This window comes from Heliangelus exortis, chromosome 13 (assembly GCF_036169615.1).
Source record: "Heliangelus exortis chromosome 13, bHelExo1.hap1, whole genome shotgun sequence".
In the NCBI taxonomy this organism is placed as follows: Eukaryota; Metazoa; Chordata; class Aves; order Apodiformes; family Trochilidae; genus Heliangelus; species Heliangelus exortis.
In genome coordinates, this window is record NC_092434.1 from 9,131,143 (window position 1) to 9,149,935 (window position 18,793).

Here is an 18,793-nt window from a genome sequence, read left to right on the forward strand (position 1 = left end):
GCGAAGCAGCCGGCTATCCCAGCCCGCTGCCGGAGCCCCGCCGCAGTCGCTCGCCTTTAATTCATCCCAGCTGGGCGCCCAAGGGGTCACATGGCGCCGCGCAGGGAGCGCCCAGGCGCGGCCCGGTCCGGCCCTATAAGCCCTCGCAAGCTCCGCCTCCCCAGGCTGTGACCCCGCGGCGACTGCCTGGCTCCTCGCTTGCTCCCCGCCGGCGCCCGGCCATTGGCTTCGTGCGGCGCTGCCGCCGCGCCGGGCCCGCCTTGAATCCCGGTAGGGCTTGGCTGAGGCGCGGAGCTGTGAGGGGAGGTGGGCCGGCAGTGTCTGTCTGCGGCCGGGGAGGAGGGGAAACAGTGTGGTCGGTGTAAGTAGTACTCCCGCCCCGGCTCGCTCCTCGGCGGGAGGAGGGCTCCCCGCGTCGCCGAAGTGCGTGGCTGCGGGACCTGCTGTGGGGAACTGCGCGGCCCGGCCCAGTCCGACCCGCCGGGCGGCCGCCGCCGTGGAGTGGTCCCCGCTGTGCCCTCCCGCCCCTTCGTGACGGGGGATGAAGCAGGGCAGGGGTAGTTCGGCCGCGGCCTTGCAGCTGGGCGGGAGGCGGAGCCGGGCTGTACCGGCCGCGGCCTGCTTCCCAGCTGGGGCTGCGGGGCTGGCGGGGGCCAGGCCGTCCCTGCTCCCGGGCCGTTCGAGTGCCACCGGCACCCCGGGCCCCACGAACAGGCGGGGTTTGTTCGTGCCCGCCGCCTGGCTGGCACCTGACTTCGGCCCGCGCCTTCACCGCGGGAAAGCGGCAGAAATGGAGAAGTTGACTGAATCCCAGCGACGTGGGTTATTTACGCGAGGGCAGCGCTGTTGGGCTCCAGGGCAGTTCTGAGGGAGGGAACTTGTGTTTCCTTCATTTCTGACACGGGGTATTCAGGAAGACCAAGGGGCAGGGCTGGTGTGCGGTGCAGGCTGTCTGCAGTTTGCCAAAGTCAAGCAGTTAAACATTACAGTCGGGAAACACCAGTTCTTCACTAGCAGAAATCGTGTTCCACAGGCATGGAACATACAGCATCATTGTTAGTGATGGACACTGGACTGTGGTTAAACGTACATCTGAACCTTCCGGAAGAAAGTTGATAAGTGCTGCATAGTAAACTAGACTATTGTCTCTGTATTTTTGTGGAGAACTTGCTGAAACATATGCTACTATGTTTGTGGGCACTGAGTGGTTTTCTGATACTACAATAACTAGAAAAAGATGTGGAGACATCCACCCATAAGGAGGAGCGTTTCCTTTATTCTGCCACTCCTGTAGTGCTGTGTGAGCTGTGAGCAGGATAATTTCCTGCAAGGAGCAGAGTCCTGACAGACTGGCTTTCTGGTGCTGAGCCCAGTGTGAAGTCTTGTCTAGGCTATGTGCCTTCTTTTGAATCTTGGTAGCATGAACTCCACTGACTTTTTTTTTTTTTTTTTTTTTTTTTTTCTGCCTTATTTTTAGCCCTAATTTTAAGTTGTATGCAGCTTCTGCTGCAGGTTGTCACCTGTGGAAGAAACTGCTGTTTAATTTCTGTACAATTACTACAAAGTATACCAAGTAGCTTTCTACCAATTTGTGTGTTGGTAGCTTAGAAGCAGTGAATCAGTAGCACCTGTTTCCTTGTAGGAATAAAGAAACAGAGGATGTTTTTAACCTGATCATAAGTTAAATCTTATAATTGCTTAATCATTGTCAGGTGGAAAAGGGATTAGCTCTGGGTTTGAACCTGGAGTCCTGTGTGACCTGAGTGTTAAGCTTATTGCTGACTTATTTTTGTGTATGTGTATAGTAACTGTGTTTAAAGTCTTTCACCTGTCACTGAAGTTACTCTTCATGGTGGCACATGAGAATCTTGAAATTGCTTTTCTGAAAGCAGCTGAAAACGGGAGAGGTGGTATTGTTTCATAACATGGGACTATGTGCACCTGAAGGTGGCAGCAGTTATAATCTGTATCAGATAATGCTGCTGTCTACTTGCCTTAGATGTCTAAGGACAATCTGAACTAAGGTAAATGAGTACAGAGTTGCTGGTTTCAAGCAACAAGGACAGTTTGTCCTTGTCTTTCAACTTCTTAGGTTTTTCCCCTTCCTCCAAAAAAGTGCATGTGCTGATACCTCTGCAAGCCTGAGGAGGTGGCCTTATGTATGGCTCATTAACATTTGTAGGAAGCATCTTTGCTTGAGATGCACTTTGAGGAGTGCTGTGCAAATTCAGTAAGTTTATTCTTCATGATCATGATGTGCTGATCTATCTGGTGTTGACTATTTTGGAGAACATGGCGTTGTGCTGCTTTTTAGCTGGACTTCTGTGAAGAGGGCACTGATGTTGGCATCCCACTGTGATGTCCTAACTTGCTCTTCTGGAAAGATTTTAGGTTACTGAACCAGGCTAATATTTTTTACTAACTTTGGTAGCTGCTTTACTGTATTATGAAGTGTTATTAAAATACCTCAGTGAAAACCAAGACATTTAGTGTTCCACATTGAATATGAAGTGTTTGTAAACATAATCCCCAATTCTGTTAAGAAAGGAATTTTCTCTGCAGTATGTGTTTTAGGTTTTTAACAGTGGTATAGCAGGACATTAGATGTGCCTAAGAATGGGGTGAACAGTTGTATAACTTCAGTGTGGATGGATATTGCTAAGTAACAAAAGCAAATAAAATTGTTTTTAGTGTCTGGGTTTTTTAAGTTTCAAAATGTTCCCAAATAGAAACTGAAACCTGATATGTCTGTAAAAGGTACCTCATTTGAACATCTCTAAAGGAAAACACCGTCAAGGACAAAATAAACTGTCATAGTTAAATCCTATGTGTAGTTTTCAGTACCAAAGGTTCTAAGCCTTACTTTCCAGTATTTTGGAGGAAAGTAACCAGCTTAGATTTCCATGGTCTGATTTTTAACTTTAGCTATTTTTAGTTATACTGCTAGTTGTATAATAAAAATTATCATGTGCTTTTAATCTAGAAATGATTTGGCTGTTCTAAGGTTATGATTAGGCTTTTCTTTTAAAAACAGTAACCAAATGCTTATTAGATTCTCTGATCAGTTAGCTTCTCTTCCAGGAATTTGAGCTATTTCTGTATTTAGAGGCATGAAGCCACACTTGATGTGATTCCATTTAAATCTTATATATAATATTAGTACTTGCAGTTGCTTTATAGCTCATCATGATAGAATTTAATGCATTTCATAGTGCATATAGTTTATGACAACTTCTAGTGGGTTTTCTTGTCAGTCTGGTAATTTATATAAGGGTTTGTACATTGCCTGCTTGCTTTATGCTGGTAAATCTAAAGCTGTCCTCCAAGGTGCAAACAGAAGGATATGTCTGTGTTCCCCTGGGTGCTTCTGTTACACACACACACACACACACACACACACACACACACACACACACACACACACACACACACAGTTAAATTAGGCTGAAGCTGCATCTTGAGTTCTACCAGCAAACTCTCAATAGAGTATTCTAATGCTTTTCTAGAATTAGAGCAATGCATTAGCCAGTATTTTCCAATGCATTTAACTTTTGGAATGGAAAGAAATTGACTTAATCTCAAAAGTGCCTGGTCTGCAGTTTGGGGAAGCTTTAATGTATTTTCTTGATTCTATAGACTTGATCTGTTTATTGTAGAGTCATTTGGTTTTCTGTAATGACATAAATTGTTTGTATCTGTGTCCACACTTCGGTCTCTCAGAAGAATGCTGTGGATAGATGGAGGTCCAAGTGAATATAGAAACAACTATTTCAATGAATAGCTATTTCACCTTTTCTTTTTTTATGCACACATTTTAATCAGCTATGATACTATCCACTCATGTGGCACTGACCAGATGCAGAGGCAAGAGAGTGAAAAGGGAAGGAAATTCAAAATTGTGGATTGCTGAACAGTAGTAATTTGACTCGTGTTTTTCCTGCTGTGTAAGAATATGAATGTGGTGAAGAGTTCAGATTGCACTCTTTGCTTCTGCTCAAGGTGGGTGACAAATACCCATGTGAACTGGAAGTTTTAGCTTCCTTACTGGGGTACAGCATGTTGATGGCATCTTAGTTGGAATAAAATTTCTTTTTGGTTCTTGCTGGAGCTCTCAAACATGATTCAACCCTGTCAGTTCTGTAGTAAACAAGTGCACATGGCTGCAGCTCAGTGGTTTAAAGCTAGTTAAGTGAGGTGTGTAACTCATGAAGCAGGAATTGAAGATTATCATTTCAAGTACTTCCTGTGACGATCTGTCGACTCATTCTTAATGTACCTGAGTTGCTTGTGGTTTTTTTGGGTGTGGATAATTATTTATGAGCTACATAAGTCATACAGCAAGACTCGTAGTGCTCTCAAATCTCTTCTGCCTTTTTTGCCAGGGAATGAAATGTTTGTTTTAATTCCTTTCTAGACAAAGCTTATCAGTTGTGTGTGTGTGTGTGTGTTTGTTTGTTTGTTTTGGGCTGGGTTTTTTTGTTTGTTTGTTTTTAGTTTTTTTCATGGCAAGATACAGGTTTCTAAATGAGGACTTGAGGAATGTGTTCTTCTCTTCTCTTCCCCTTCCTATTCTGGGTAGACCTCCTTGGACTTAAATATTGTTTAAGCTGAAAAAGTGGTGATACAGCTATAGTGATTGGAAACACTTCTTCTGTTAATGTGGTTGTTTCCCTGACTACACTACCTGGTACGCTGCCTTCTTCATCACTGCCTCTTGGGGAGGGTCATAGCAGTCTCATCTACCACTTGACCAGATAATGAACATTAATTCATCAAATAAAAAGGAAGATGAAGATGCCTCTGTGGGCCAACTATGTTAATAAAAGATTGATTTGGAAAGTGTCTTGAGAGACCATGCAGGGTGGCCTTCTAGCTTCACTGTGTCCATTATCACCTCTAGGAGAGGTTTGTCTAACAGGTTCTTAAAGATTTAAAACTTGAGACTTGATAGCTTTGCCAGGCAATCTAAAACATGTGTTTATCTTCTCTCTTGAAAGGTGTTCCTGCTATGTAATCTGACTCTAGTTCCCTTCTGCTAATGCCTATTTCTTCTATAGATGAAGAAAAAATGCCTGTTGCTGAGAGTGTGATCAATATGTGGAAAAGAAATTTCTCCCTATTTCATGCCATTTCTTAAGCATAAATAACATGACTGCATTTCATGTTTTGGATCCTATTTCCAGGACTTTCTTGTCTTTCTTACTTCAGGTTCTCTTCCAGTCAGTTTATTTTCTTTGAAGTGCAGCAGCTTGAAAAGGGTATATGAATCCTAAATAAGTCTTGCTATGGCAGACTATTTTACAGGCCCCGAGTGTGTATACATATAGTCCTGCTTGGTGCTTATCTTCCTATGTATAATAAATTGTCTCTGAAACATGCTTGGACTAAGCTGTAGTCATTTAAGCATCATTACTTGGAACTGTGGCCTCGCCAGCTGTTGAGCAGGCAGTTTGGGGTTTTTTGTAGAGAACTAGTCCTACTTATTAAAGTCTGTTTTTAGTCTCATGTTCTACACATCAGTGAAATGCATGTGCAGCTCTAGTGGACCTGCCACTGGGCTTGCATTGCCTTTTCTCCTCCCCCACCATTGTTAGAAGAAGCTTACAGCTTGAACTTGGATTCCCACTGCCTGCCAGGAAATGTTTATAGCAATCATCAGCTCTGGAGTTACTGTTGATCATCCTTTTTAACCAAGGACTGTGGTAGGACAGATCTTGTGCAAAACTGTGGGGTTTTGTTCTAGGTTTGAAGCCTTCTAATAACTGACCTTGGCTTGTCTTTTGAAGGTGTCAAAGAGCAAACATTTTCTTCCCCTTTGTGTTATCAGACTTAAATTCTGTGCTCCAGAGATCACAGAGACTGCTGAATCAGGCTTCCTTCATAGAAGCTCTTAGTTTTTATTATGTTTTGAAAGCAGATAGGCCATCTTATCTGGAACTTCCCAAGAAAACTTTGCTTGAGGTAGTTATCTGTCACTTGCCAAATTTCAGTGGTTCAGGCTGAGGTTGTCTACACTGTAAATAAGCGATAACTTCACTGTGGAGATTGCTTATATCTTTAGCTTGGTGTTTTGTGCTCCCTAAGGGAGCTTTCCAGGTGCCTAATTATGAGGGACTGCACTGTAGATCAACTAACAGAGTAAAGATCAGTTAACAGCACAGTGGAAACTTGGAGGCTTATCTATAAATCGATGGGAGTTTGGTGTATAGTTTTTCCTCTCTATTAAACTGCCCTACAAGAGTTTGATGTCTGTCTCTTTCATGATCTACAGAGAGGCATTTTTTTAGTGCCAATACAGCATTACATAGTAAGATATCACAAGTCCCACAGAACAAGCATAAGAACCTCACACTGAGTAAATAATGTGGTGGGTATAGTTCTGCACCTAAGGTTTAAGAGAGGTACTGACTGTAGGGGTGGCTTAAAGTTCTGTTCTCACTCTTTCCTAGGACGTGCAGATGAAATTGCATGAGTAAATCATGCAAATCCTGTTGATTCTTAAGGGAAACTGAATGAGGGAAAAGACACACAACAGATTAAGCTTTGTAAGCCTGTTTAATTCCTCTGAATAAAATAACAAGTTATTTCAAAAGGGACCTACTAGAGTTTTTTCTACCCTTGTGTCTAGGATGTGTCATAGTTTTTGTAGAGAATTAGAATTGAGGAAGCAAGCAGTGAAGGGTATAGTGCCTTGTCTTGGGTAAGTGCTGAGCCTAAACTGTGGTGTTCCTCTAAGAAATCATCTTTTCCTTGTGACACATCTAGTGATAGCTTTTCCAGTGCCTGTGGGTTGGGTTTCTTGTCTCCAGCCACTTATTTTGCTTGCTGTTTTGCCAGATGTTATGCATCAGCCTGGCCTCAGGTCATGGAGACTTTTTTTCTATGGGAAAAGAGGTGACCACAAATGATGTATTTCAGAGTGACTTTTTTATTAGAGCATGGATTTTCATATTTCCTTGAGGAAATTCTTTCCTATAACTTTCCCTGGAAAGCTGAGGATTGCTTTACACAAGGGTTCCTGTTACACTATTTTGTGTCTTGTGTATCAGTCAGTAATCCTTACAGATGAATCTTCAGGCTTATATGAACATATTGCAAAAGCATTGATGTCCTGTCATGCAGTAGAATATGCTATAAATAAGCTGTTAATTTGTGTCTTTTGGGTTGTATTAGATCTTAGCACTGTGAGTTAGCTTGTGTATCAAAGTGGTATTAATGTAAAATTTCTCTCCTCCTTTCCAGAATTTTGTCCAAACAAGTCATATACTGAACTCCCAACATCTGAAAGCTATAAAGCTAACTGTCATTGGAAAGGTGTATTAATGGAAAATAATATTTGAGTAACTGTAATTCCCTTCTTATCGGTTGAGCATAGCATGCCCTTGGCTGTTTACATCAAAACCTGAAACTGTTTTCCTTTGTAGGCATGAGGAATCAAACTACCCCTTAGGTGTTCACAAATTCTTTGCTTTAACAAATACCATGTGTGATACGTTAACCGTTCTCCCTATACATTTTAGAAAATCTCCTTGGAGTATCTGAAGTCCATATGGCTATGTATGATGAAGATATCTTGAAAAATCCCTTTTATTTGGCCATTCAGAAACGACGTCCTGATCTATGCAGCAAAGTTGCAGAGCTCCATGGTATTGTAAGTGTAAATAAATACATTTAAAAGTTGCTTATTGAATAGTAGCAATATATAATTAAATCACATGCCTTCTGTGACATGTAAGGATTGGTGTAAGTCTCTGAAATGTGGAAATGAATGAGAGCAACTTGAAGGTGTTTTTTTATTTGCTAATATGGACCTTGATATATTGTGTCACAGTAAAAGGTCAAATTTGGTGTTGTTTCTGAACTTCACAATAAACTTACTTTCTTTGCTATGAACTGAAGCTACATATTCTCCCACTTGTAACTTAAAATGGGATTGACGTTTAGAAATCCCTAGTAGACAATCACTTCTGATACCATTTTATATAGCATTAAACTGAGCTGGAATGAAACCTCAGTCTGTAAGACTTCTAATGTGAGTTTTCTGCAATCAGACTTAATCTGAAATTAGATGTGCTTGATCTAAAGCCTGATTTTACTTTTTAGGTGTTAGTTCCATGCAAAGGAAGCCTTTCAAACAACAGTCTTTCTACCTGCCAGTTTGAATCATATGTTCTGAAGCCACTAGAAGAAAGTTTTCAGACCTTAAATGGAAAGGTATTTGTTTTGATATCTGAATGTATCTTGGGGACCCTCCAATAAATGATGCACTGTAGTTCATGACTGATGGGTGAACTAGTGGTTGGGAGACATAGCTAGGAGTTAGCTCTGACTTGCAAAAGTCCATGTTGCCTATCTATGCCAAAGTTCTCAGTGATACATTGCTTTCTAGCAAAAGCTGTATTTTGGCATGTACACAAGAGTAGTTGACTATTTGCATGCTAATGCTGCCTCTGATTTCAGCTTACTGCTTTGTCAATTTATCTGTTTTGTGGCTATTAGGAGTTCCATTTTATGGCAGAAGGGCCTTTATCACTTGATTAAGAACTGTTTGTAGCTTTCAGGTGCATTAGTAACCTGCCTGTATTGTGTGCAGATGCAGGTTCACCAAGGCTTAAGAGTCTTCTCTAAGGCTTGATGTATTTGTTCAGTAAATGGAGCAGAAATTGACTGGTACAGCAGCAAGCCATGCTAACCAGTGCTAGCACTGCATAGGATCACATTTTTTAACTCTTTTGCAGTGCAGTATGAGATCTTCCACCAGTTGGCAAGCTATCAGATCTTCCTATTACAGATAGCCTTACAGGAGGTGCTTGAGAAGATAAAGCTTAGCATGAGAAACATAGACAAGATGTGTAGTGATTTTCTGAAGCTGGACTTTGTTTCCCTTCTACTTAAAAATACTCTCAAATCTGCAAATAGTCACTCAGACCTTGGAGATTGCTTGAAACCTATAGTAGCAGACTTGTAAAGAAAGTAGGTGTAAGCAAGGTTTAAATGGCCATTGGAGACTGAAGGAGTCTTTGTTTCAGTGGCTACACAGCAAAAGAATGTGAAATCTCTTGAATCTGGGGCTTTGTCTTGCAAGCTCTCTGATTTCCTGGAAATGCAGTCTGTGCAATGTAGAAGCCAATGAGTAACTTTCTTCTGTTAGTTTTACACTTAATCTGGTTTTCATTGTATTTCAGGAGATCTTCATACAAGGAAACCTGATTATTTTAGGAAATGGTTTTAATTCTCATCTCTCAGTACCTGTTCTTTTTGAGGAAACATTTTACAATGAAAAAGAAGAAAGCTTCAGTATATTGTGCATAGCTCATCCTTTGGAAAAAACAGAAAGCTCAAGTATGTATTGAAATATTGGTCTTGTTTGCATAGTGAAAAAATTAGTACGTTTAATATGCTTAATACGTTTCCCTCCTTCTGAAGAATGTTAGCTTGGTTGAAAGCTCTTGGCATTTATTAACCTTCTGGGGCAGATGTTGGTATTTTGCTACAGAGAAAAATTAAGCTGCTGCCTGGCAAACTTATTTTCTGCAGGGCCCATGCCTCATTGTCAACACTAAAAAATCATTTGTGCAATATTTGACCCTGCATAATTTTTTTCTTAAGCAGTGCTCACTTTAGTGCTGACTGCTTAAAGGGATTTAGTCTCAAATGTAGTGTGTCTTGAGATGCATGGTGGATGCACAAAAAAACTGGAGAGGTAAATTCTGTCATGATCATTTCATCAGTGCTTAGAGGATGTACAGCATAGTTGTGTAGCAGCTCTTCTGATGGTGAGCTGTCTCATTAAGCTGAATGTGTTAATTTTTATCCTAGTACTGAAAGTGCTCTTTAAGTCTGGAACACTATTTCCAAGGTTACTATTAAAGCTGTGAATGTAACAGGATTTCCTCATGAATTTGTGTAACAATCTGTGTTTACTGATTAAAAGGAACAGAGGCTTCTTCAAAAGTTAAATAGAAGCTGAAAAAGTTCTTCTGGAAAAAAAGCTGGCATCCATACAGGCTTAAATTGTACAAATATTAATCTAAATCTAAAAAAAACAGTCTTGTTGTGTTCCTTTTTTGGCTATTACTTAATGTAGTTGTATAGCACTCTTTCAGAAGTGAGGTAATTTGAAATGAATGAGTTCTAAGCCTGTTATTAGTTGGCTGCCTTTTACTGCAAATTAAAGACTTGCCTGAAAGAAAATGTTTGGAAAAGCCATAAGAATTTTAAGTGAGGGATCCAATTGTCTTACTCGGATTTGGTTTAATGTTTACATGAGGCGACTTTGCTCTCTCTTTCAGAGAAAGCATGTCTAAATAAAGAATAGGTTATGTAAAAATCCAAGATGGGATTTTTACAGCTCACTTAAAGCACTCTGCCTGCCTGCGTGGGCATTTCATCAATACTATAATGTGCTTTTCTACTTTGAAGCTTGACTTGTCACTCAGATTATGAGTTGTGTATGAAGCAATAAATTAACCTAGGGTGAAAAACCATGTGAAATCAGTTTTAGCTATTTCAAATAAATGTCTTAAAAGGCAGTAGAGCCTACTCTAAATGTGAGGCATTAAATTCTTTAATTAAAAGCAGTACCTCAGTAAAAGGCATAGTAAGCTGAATTGCACACGTGTTGGCTGTGTATGTAGGGACAGAAAGTACTTTACCATGCATACATATTAAACTTGTGTTAATTCTTGGCTTTCATTTTAGGTGAATCTACAGCTTCATCAAGCTGTTATTCTCTTAAAAATATTGAAGATGTTAGAGAATTCCTCGGAAGACACTGTGAGAGATTTGATAAATACATAGGATCTTTCCATAGAACATTTAAAGAACATGAAAGGAAAAGCCTCCGCCACTACATAGTAAGTATCTTGCTTCTTGATGTTTAACTTACTAAATATAATTCACTTCACTGCTCTGGGTATCTTCTTGAGCTTCTTGAGTTAAGGAAGGTGGGAAGAAATAAAGAATTCTTAAGTTGTGAATTACAGTATCTTAATTATTAGGTAAAGTTGTGGTTTTTTTTTTTTAGCTAAAAATTTTAATATAGTGAACATTTCTTTTCTTGGCTTCTTTATGCTTTGTAGTTTCAAGTGTCAGATTAACCTGAGTTTTAATGCTTTTTTGTTTTCCCCACCACCAGGATTCTGTCAATGCACTTTATACCAAATGTCTCCAGCATCTTTTGAGAGATTCGCACTTGGTAAACACTTAAACTATGTACTATGTATGTAGTGGAGTTACTTAAGCAATAAATTATTTAACTCTTTTGTTTGAATGGCTTTTCTAGAGGATGCTTTCAAAGCAAGAAGAGCAGATGAATCTGATTAAACAAGCAGTTGAAGTAAGCATCTGAAATAAAGGAAAATAATTAGCAAGCTATTTTTGACTCTCCCTTTCATGCCTAATGTACTGTTCTTTTCTACAGATGTATATCCACCATGCTATTTATGATCTAGTCTTTAAATATGTGGGAACTATTGAGGCAAGTGAGGTAAGTTCTTGTTGGATTGATAAAGATTAGTTACATTGATCTAATGCATTTTAAAAAAAAACAACAACACAACAAACTAATGCCTTTCTACTTATTAGGATGCTGCTTTTAACAAAATCACAAGGAGCCTTCAAGACCTGCATCAAAAAGACATTGGAGTGAAGCCTGAGTTCAGGTGGGAGTAATGATTGGACTCTCTGAAGAGTCAGGTCTTGTCTTAATTTTTGGCTGGCATAAGACTTATTTATCTTCCTTCAGACAATAAGCAAGTTCTTCCTATACCTCACTCCTTTGAGATGAAAAAGTAAAGCTTTGCAAGTGTAATTTTGAGGATCTTTGCATTGGTCATTATCTCCTTTATATTACTTCCTTCCTTCTCCATCTATAGAGTACAGAAATGAAAGTCTACTTGGAGAAGAGATGAAAGTATTTTAATGCCATTCTTTAGCTCTGAATATGTTGAAACTTGAGGTTTGGATGCTGTGTGCAGGACTTCTATGTAGCAGCCTTTTTTTTTTTCCCCAATTATTTTATAGTTTCAATATACCACGTGCAAGGCGAGAACTGGGTCAGTTGAACAAATGCACTTCCCCTCAACAGAAGCTACTTTGTCTGCGAAAAGTGGTACAAATTATTATGCAATCTTCTAGCCAAAGAGGTCAGTAATTAGTGAATTAATAAAATATACTTTTTTCTTAACCAGTACACACAAAGCACTTGGTATATAATAAACCAGCTGTTTGACTAGCACTTGTGAATTAAACACAATTAGAGCGGGGTCTGTGTTTCAGACCTTTAAACAAAGCAAAATTGAGGCAAGAGAGACACTTCAGCACTGTTTCTCATGCAGGGTTGTATGTTAGGTTCTATGTCTTAGCTAGAGTGTGTGAGACGCTTGTATGTGTCAGAACACTGTCAAACACTATCACACGCAGAAGAGTTGAGCATGATCCATTTTAAACACTGATTTTTGTCTATTTACCCATGCTCCTTGATAATCCTGAAATAAATGCATCTCTTGAGATGTATCTTTTGCAAAATGCAGCGTTGAGGGCAGTGGGATGGGGATGACATGGGGACAAACAAACCTCTGTGCTGCACTGAGTGCTACCATGAATCTCAGGAAGGATTGTGATAGGAAAGCATAGATCTCCTAATAGAGTATTTCATTTAGCCTGGAGAGAGGAGAGTTCCAGTAAGCAAATGGAATAGTACAGTGAACTTAGGCTTTCCCTGCTGCATTTCCTTCTTCAGTAAGACTCTTGGGTTGTGGAGAACTGTATCAACTTGGAAGGCAGTTTTTGTCCTCAGAGATTTCAGAAATCTTGAGCTAATCCTCTGTCTTTTTCTATATAGGAAGGAGAGGATCTTAGTTAAATATCACAAATTTGTACAAACAAATGGTGTTTGTACAGTATTTTGATTCCTGGCAGACAATTTTAGGAGGAGATTGAGGGCTGCCATGGTAACTTAATGCATTCTCTAGTGGTAGGGTTTGCCCTTAGTCTTTTATTTAGTCTCCATTTATATGTATTGCTCTTGGTTGAACTGTGACAGGACTAACATGAGGGGGTTTTTTTTGGTTTTGTTTCTAGTTAACGTGGAAACCATGTGTGCAGATGATCTGCTCTCTGTTTTGCTGTATTTACTTGTAAAAACAGAAATACCAAACTGGTATGTAACCATTTTGACTACACAGACCTCTATCATATCACCTTATAAGAATGTTGCTGTAGGGGTAGATGTCTGAACACACAGTAATAAGTGAAAGTGAGGCTGATCTAATGCAGAAAGCTATTTTTAGTAGGACAAACAGCAAAAATGTGCTACCAATGTAGTACTGTCTTCGCTGTTCTGTTTCCCAGCCTGGGAAACTGTGGTACTGGAAAGATGTATCTATATTAAATCTGCATCTCTGTCCAGACTTCCCCACTGGTCCTTCATCTGTGTTTGGAGCTGTGAAACCTTCATATAGCTTCTAGGTATTTGATGCATTTCATATAGAGAAACTAAGTAATGTTTAATTACTTACTGCTAGCCTGTGCCATTGTTTACCTCCCCTTCTTACCAGTGAAAGTATATTGAAACCTGTACCTGAACTGAGTTTTTGTGGTGCTATATCCCACATATCAAACATTAGCATTTTTCCTTTACTTTGTAGCTGTCACACATGCAAAACAGTATTCCATTGTTCTCCATCCTGGCCTTCATATTCCTGATCTCAACTATTCAATGGAAAGTTACTAATTAGATGTAAGAGTTCTCTTTCATCTATAAAGCTCAGAAAACCCATGGCAGTGCTAGCCTAAGAGTCTGTCTAGAAGCTTTTTCTTATTCCATACTTATTGTCTGCCTAGATTGCCTAAGATGAGTTGCAATATTAAGATTTGTCATACTGGTGTAATTTTCAGTGTTTCATGACTAACTTTTTATTTTAGGATGGCCAACTTAAGTTACATAAAGAACTTCAGGCTTTGCTGTTCAGTGAAAGATGAATTGGGATACTGTCTAACATCAATTGAGGCTGCAATAGAATACATCAGACAAGGCAACCTCTCTGACAGATCAACAGTAAGCTACTTTTAAAGTGTATTTGGTAACCTTCTAGGGCTGTGTACCATTGTAGAAGTAAATCTTGTCAGGATGCAAACAGCTAACAGAGATCCTTTTTTGTACTAAAAGAAATTAATTGAGGTAACTGTACCTGAAGCAAATGCTGAAATGATCTTAATGATTATGATGAGTCCTCATCCTGTAGCAATACTTCTTTCTCATTGTATAGCACTTAAGGAAGTAGTTAAATATCCAGTCTGCCTCTTTTTATGCTTAGAGGAAAAATGACAGTATTATTTTCAACAGCTAAACCTTCAGTAAGCTTAATATCTGCTGTTTGTACTTTTTCAGTTGTGATTGTGAAAGCAATGAAGTACTTTAGAGTAGGTGTAGCTTAAACAGAATTTACTTCAGTAATTTAAAGAAGCTTAGCTGTGCTAGCAGAATGGAGATTGCAGTGTAATTGAGTTATTCAGTGAATCTTCTAAAAATTCAGTGTGTTTGTAGTGCAGATACCTATGTTGCACAAAGTTGATGGTTTAAATGGGAGTAAGGTGTTTGAAGGTCAAATTTGGCTCTCAGGATCTCTAATGTAAGAAGCTGGTGAATGCATGACTTCCTTCCTGCTGGGCAACTGGGCCTTCTGGCAGTCAGGTCAAATCTCTGCAGGTGAATCAAGGTTGATGTGACTTCAGAAACTTCTGTGATACAAGATATATGTAACTTAGTAAAGCAATCTAGTCTTGCTGTTCCTGTGAAACTTCCCCCTGTTGCAAAATTAGGTTTTCCTGTTCTGATGTGGAAATCAAAAGGAGTGAGCTTGGAACCAGAGTGAATTCAATGTGTCACAGTCTGCCCAACTGCAAAGCACTGGAATCTAATTGCAGGGGCCAAACTAATGGCTCAGTGTGCAGGGCTTGGGATGGGACAATCTGGGGCACAGTCTTAAAGAAGCACTTAAAGTAACATTTTACTCGTTATTTTTGGTTTTGTACTTTCTGGGATATTTCCATGAACCTGTCATGCAGAGGTTTGTTTTGTATACTTCAAAAAAGAGCACTCTTTGTGTAAAAAGACAATTTTTTTGCTTGTAATGCTGTATTGAATTGTGTTTAAAAAAAAAATAAAAACGTTAGTTTAAAAGGCAAACAAACTACCAAACAATTTACTTCTCTGCAGTCACTTGGCTATCATGAACAATCCATATACAAACAGCAGTGCTGGTGCTCTGGATGGAGAACTAGAACCCAAGTAGAGCTGTCTTCCTCAGCTATTTCAGCAACCTGAAAAAAATAGTATACTGCTTTTAAATTTCTAGAGTAAAAACTCTTCCCTAGGAAGTGCCTGCTCCTACCCCTCCCAGTGCTGGCCTTATATAGCCATAGAATGGTTTTCTATAGTGCACAGCCATCAAGTGGTTATAACTTGAGTGCCCCTGCCATTAAGATACTACATTTTTCTTGAAGAGGCATCTGTCTTGAAAGATGCACTACATCACTGAGGCATCTAAGGGCAGTCTCTTGCTGCTTGGATTAGTGTCTGCACCAGTATAAGAGCAAACACCAAGTGTTTATGTCCATACATCAGCTGGACCTGCTGCAGATCTAGACTGCCAGCCTCTAGCTTCTCACTTCAATGTATGTGCAGTGGCTGTGCAACAGGAGCTCTTTTCAGTGTTGCCCTTCATAGGAGTCAGGGGGGGCTTGGAGGCAGCACCCTGGAATGAGATGGAAAAAAACCTTGAAGAGAGGGAAGAATGTGATCCCTTGGCCTCTAGCACAGCTGAAAAGGAAAGAGCTAAACCACTCTTTTTCTGTAGTACAGGGTAAGGGGGAAGGTGATGCACAATGGAAGATGAGGAAGCTAGGTAGCAAGTAGCCCTTTCACAGGAATTCAAAGAGGGTTGTGAGGAAGTGATAGAACATTGGAAGAACTGCTAGCATTGCTCTGCCTTCATTAACTTAGCATTTCAGTTATTTACTTTGGTAAAGGAGATCAATTTTCTCTCTAAAGCAGCAGCTGTCATGTTGATGCTGCATGGTTTCCTTGTCCAGATTGTGCTGTAAGGGGTTGTGGGATTTAAGTGAGCAGGAACATTGCTGTCCCCTGGGGCTTCATTACAGCCCCTCATGGGGCTACACTTAATTTTATAGCTGATTTCAGATGGTGCTCGTGGCAGCTGAATAGTGCTGTTGTCCAATCCCTGAAGAAATGAACTACATAAACAAAACTCAGCAGGGAGCTAATGTACCCTGTGGGATAATGGGCATATTATCACTCACCTCAGTAAGAAAATTGCACTTCATACACACCTTCCCAGTCCCTTCATCCAAAGTCATGCAAGTCTTAGAGACATTTTGGTTGTGGGGAGGGGAGGAACAGGTAATTGATAGCACAGAAAATTGCATTTTATTTTCTAGAAGTTGTCAACCTTGCTTAGGGTTCCAGTTAAATATTGGACATTAATTTAATTCCTATGTGCACCTGAAGTGTAGTAGTGTAGTAAGACCCTCTAGTTAAGAGAGTTGAATTAAGGTATGTAGTATGGAGTTAATGCTCCCTGCTACAAGGGCATAGGCAGCATTTTGGTTCCTCTATGAGAAGAGCTGTAGATGGCAGTGGGGTTGGCATGCAGGAAGTGCAGATGGAAGAAGCCAGAAAAGCAAGACCTGAATACAAACTGAGGCTAATAAAGCTGGGAATGGAGGGCAGATAGAGTTTATCCAAGTCATCAGTTGTAATTTGTGAAAGTCACCTTAGGAAGATGATTTATACAGCTTTGAAGGCACAAACCTGCTTAGTACTTCAAGCAGTATGTGACTCTTCTGCCATTCTGTCTTTCAAAGAGCTATAGGTTCACCTGGGGTGGACTGTTCCTTTTTAATATATAATAAGAATTTCTCCACCTAAGGATTGTTGTCTCATGTAACTCTCTGGAATAACTATTCCACTCAGGAAACACTTCTTTTTGTAAAATGCAATGTGGAGGGAACAGTACTGAAAACTACAGCAGGTGTGGCCAGTAGTTACTCAGATTCTCCATAGTGAAAATAGAAAGCTGTGAGCATTCATATTGGAAACTCTGATTAGACTTCAGAAACATGAGTTGGCAGTAAACTTTAGTTTTTGTTCTAGATAATAGAAGTTTTGATCAAATGCTTCTTAGGGAAGTAGTTCCTGCTCAAACCAGGACACTGAAGACTCTGTCCAAGAAGACTTAACATGCACCTTGTCTTGGGTATCTTTAGCAAAGTACTTAAGCTTGCAAAGATTGGGGATTGTCATCTTTATGTATCTAAATACAAAAAACTTACCCTGAAGTACATATCCAAACTCCACACCTTGCAAACATGTTTGTAACTACTTTGCTATAAAATGGAGGTGTCTGTGTTGATTTATAAATTTCAGTGGTGGAGCGCCTAGAAAATCTGAAATCTTCATTTTGGTTTCAAGTGATCTTGTTTCTTTGCAGTTCACAGGTTTCTTAAACTTCATGCTGATTTACTAATGTTAAGAGCCTGTAAATGAGTGTATAGATAAGTAACCTACATGTTTCATTTTCAGGAATCTGAAACACTGTGTGACAAGCTGCTTTTAAGACAAAGGATGAACTTGTTGTCCCAGATGTCTGCTACTCCAATAGACTGCCTATTTAAGGTCAATACCTTTTATGGCAGAATACATGTGCACTCATACTGCCTTTTTGTATCCCTTCCTTTTTACAATTTTCTGTTGAATAATGCAATTGCAATCACATTAGTACTGTGAAATACGTTTCAGGAGATGCTAAAACTGTGTTTTGAATCTGCCGCACTTCTGTGCCAAAATATTACCAAGTTAATACACGCTCTAGCATGTCATAAGAAACATGGAAGCAAATGAGGATTAAATGCTACTGCTATTGGTATAAAGTGGTCCATCTAATGCACAGATGTGGTGTTGCTGTCTGGTTGCCTCTCACAGCATTTGGTGCTTGAAGTTGGAAGAGTTCTCTGAAATGATTTAGATGGGGTCACCTGACAGCTACTTCATGTTAAATGCTAATCTCATATTGTCATTCTAAAAGAACTTTGCCTGTACAAGGACACAAAGCAGAGTTTCTAATTACATGTGTTCACAGCTTATGGCTAAAGAATTAGTAATTTTATAGAAATGTTTTTGCCCAGAGGGAGCTCAATTTTGTGACTGAGTCTAAAGCGAACAATAGGAATTGTTTAAATTTTTTTATAGAAAGGGAAATAAGCCAAGAACAGATTCTTTTAAATACTGAATGCCAATTAGAGGGTTTTGTGCTGTGACAGTGTTCATTTCTGCTTTCTAATGCCTGAATACATGTCTTTTATAATCTATTCCTTTCACTTTGTGCTTCAGTAAATGATTCTGGGTTTTTTTCTATTTTTTTTTCTTCTTTTTTTTTTTTTTTTAAGTAGCCTTTTTATATTGGTTCCTCATTTTCTTTCTCCTCTTGGCTTTTTGTAGCATATTGCTTCAGGTAATCAGGAGGAGGTAGAGCGATTACTAAGTCAAGGTGACAGTGATAAGGACACTGTACAGAAAATGTGTCATCCGCTCTGTTACTGTGACAAATGTGAGAAGCTGGTTTCTGGGTAAGCACTTTTCATCTCCACCAGTACACAAAAGGCTTTGTAAAAATTTTTGTCTAAGATTTACTTTAGAACGTTTGCTGCTTTTTGTTATAGAAGTCGTAGTTAGCCTTTTGGGATGTAGTGGAGAGCATACATTCATGTGGTT

At 39.6% G+C, this 18,793-nt stretch overlaps 1 protein-coding gene across 7 annotated transcripts in view; it reads left to right on the forward strand.

The window, feature by feature from the left end:
- ANKRD27 (ankyrin repeat domain 27) overlaps positions 1-18,793 on the forward strand; it is a 42,578-nt gene that overhangs the window by 9,549 nt on the left and 14,236 nt on the right. For 3 of the 7 annotated variants that reach the window (XM_071756772.1, XM_071756778.1, XM_071756776.1), the window contains exons 2-14: positions 7,521-7,651; positions 8,104-8,214; positions 9,186-9,342; positions 10,702-10,856; positions 11,138-11,197; positions 11,285-11,338; positions 11,423-11,488; positions 11,587-11,663; positions 12,025-12,146; positions 13,084-13,162; positions 13,927-14,059; positions 17,606-17,698; positions 18,521-18,648. In XM_071756772.1, the coding sequence (XP_071612873.1) occupies positions 7,550-7,651; positions 8,104-8,214; positions 9,186-9,342; positions 10,702-10,856; positions 11,138-11,197; positions 11,285-11,338; positions 11,423-11,488; positions 11,587-11,663; positions 12,025-12,146; positions 13,084-13,162; positions 13,927-14,059; positions 17,606-17,698; positions 18,521-18,648 (1,337 nt within the window). In that variant the 5' untranslated portion in view covers positions 7,521-7,549. Of the gene's footprint in view, positions 1-132; positions 362-7,254; positions 7,317-7,520; positions 7,652-8,103; positions 8,215-9,185; positions 9,343-10,701; positions 10,857-11,137; positions 11,198-11,284; positions 11,339-11,422; positions 11,489-11,586; positions 11,664-12,024; positions 12,147-13,083; positions 13,163-13,926; positions 14,060-17,605; positions 17,699-18,520; positions 18,649-18,793 lie in introns of those variants that run through there. The other 4 variants (XM_071756777.1, XM_071756773.1, XM_071756774.1 and 1 more) reach the window with 4 other exon arrangements.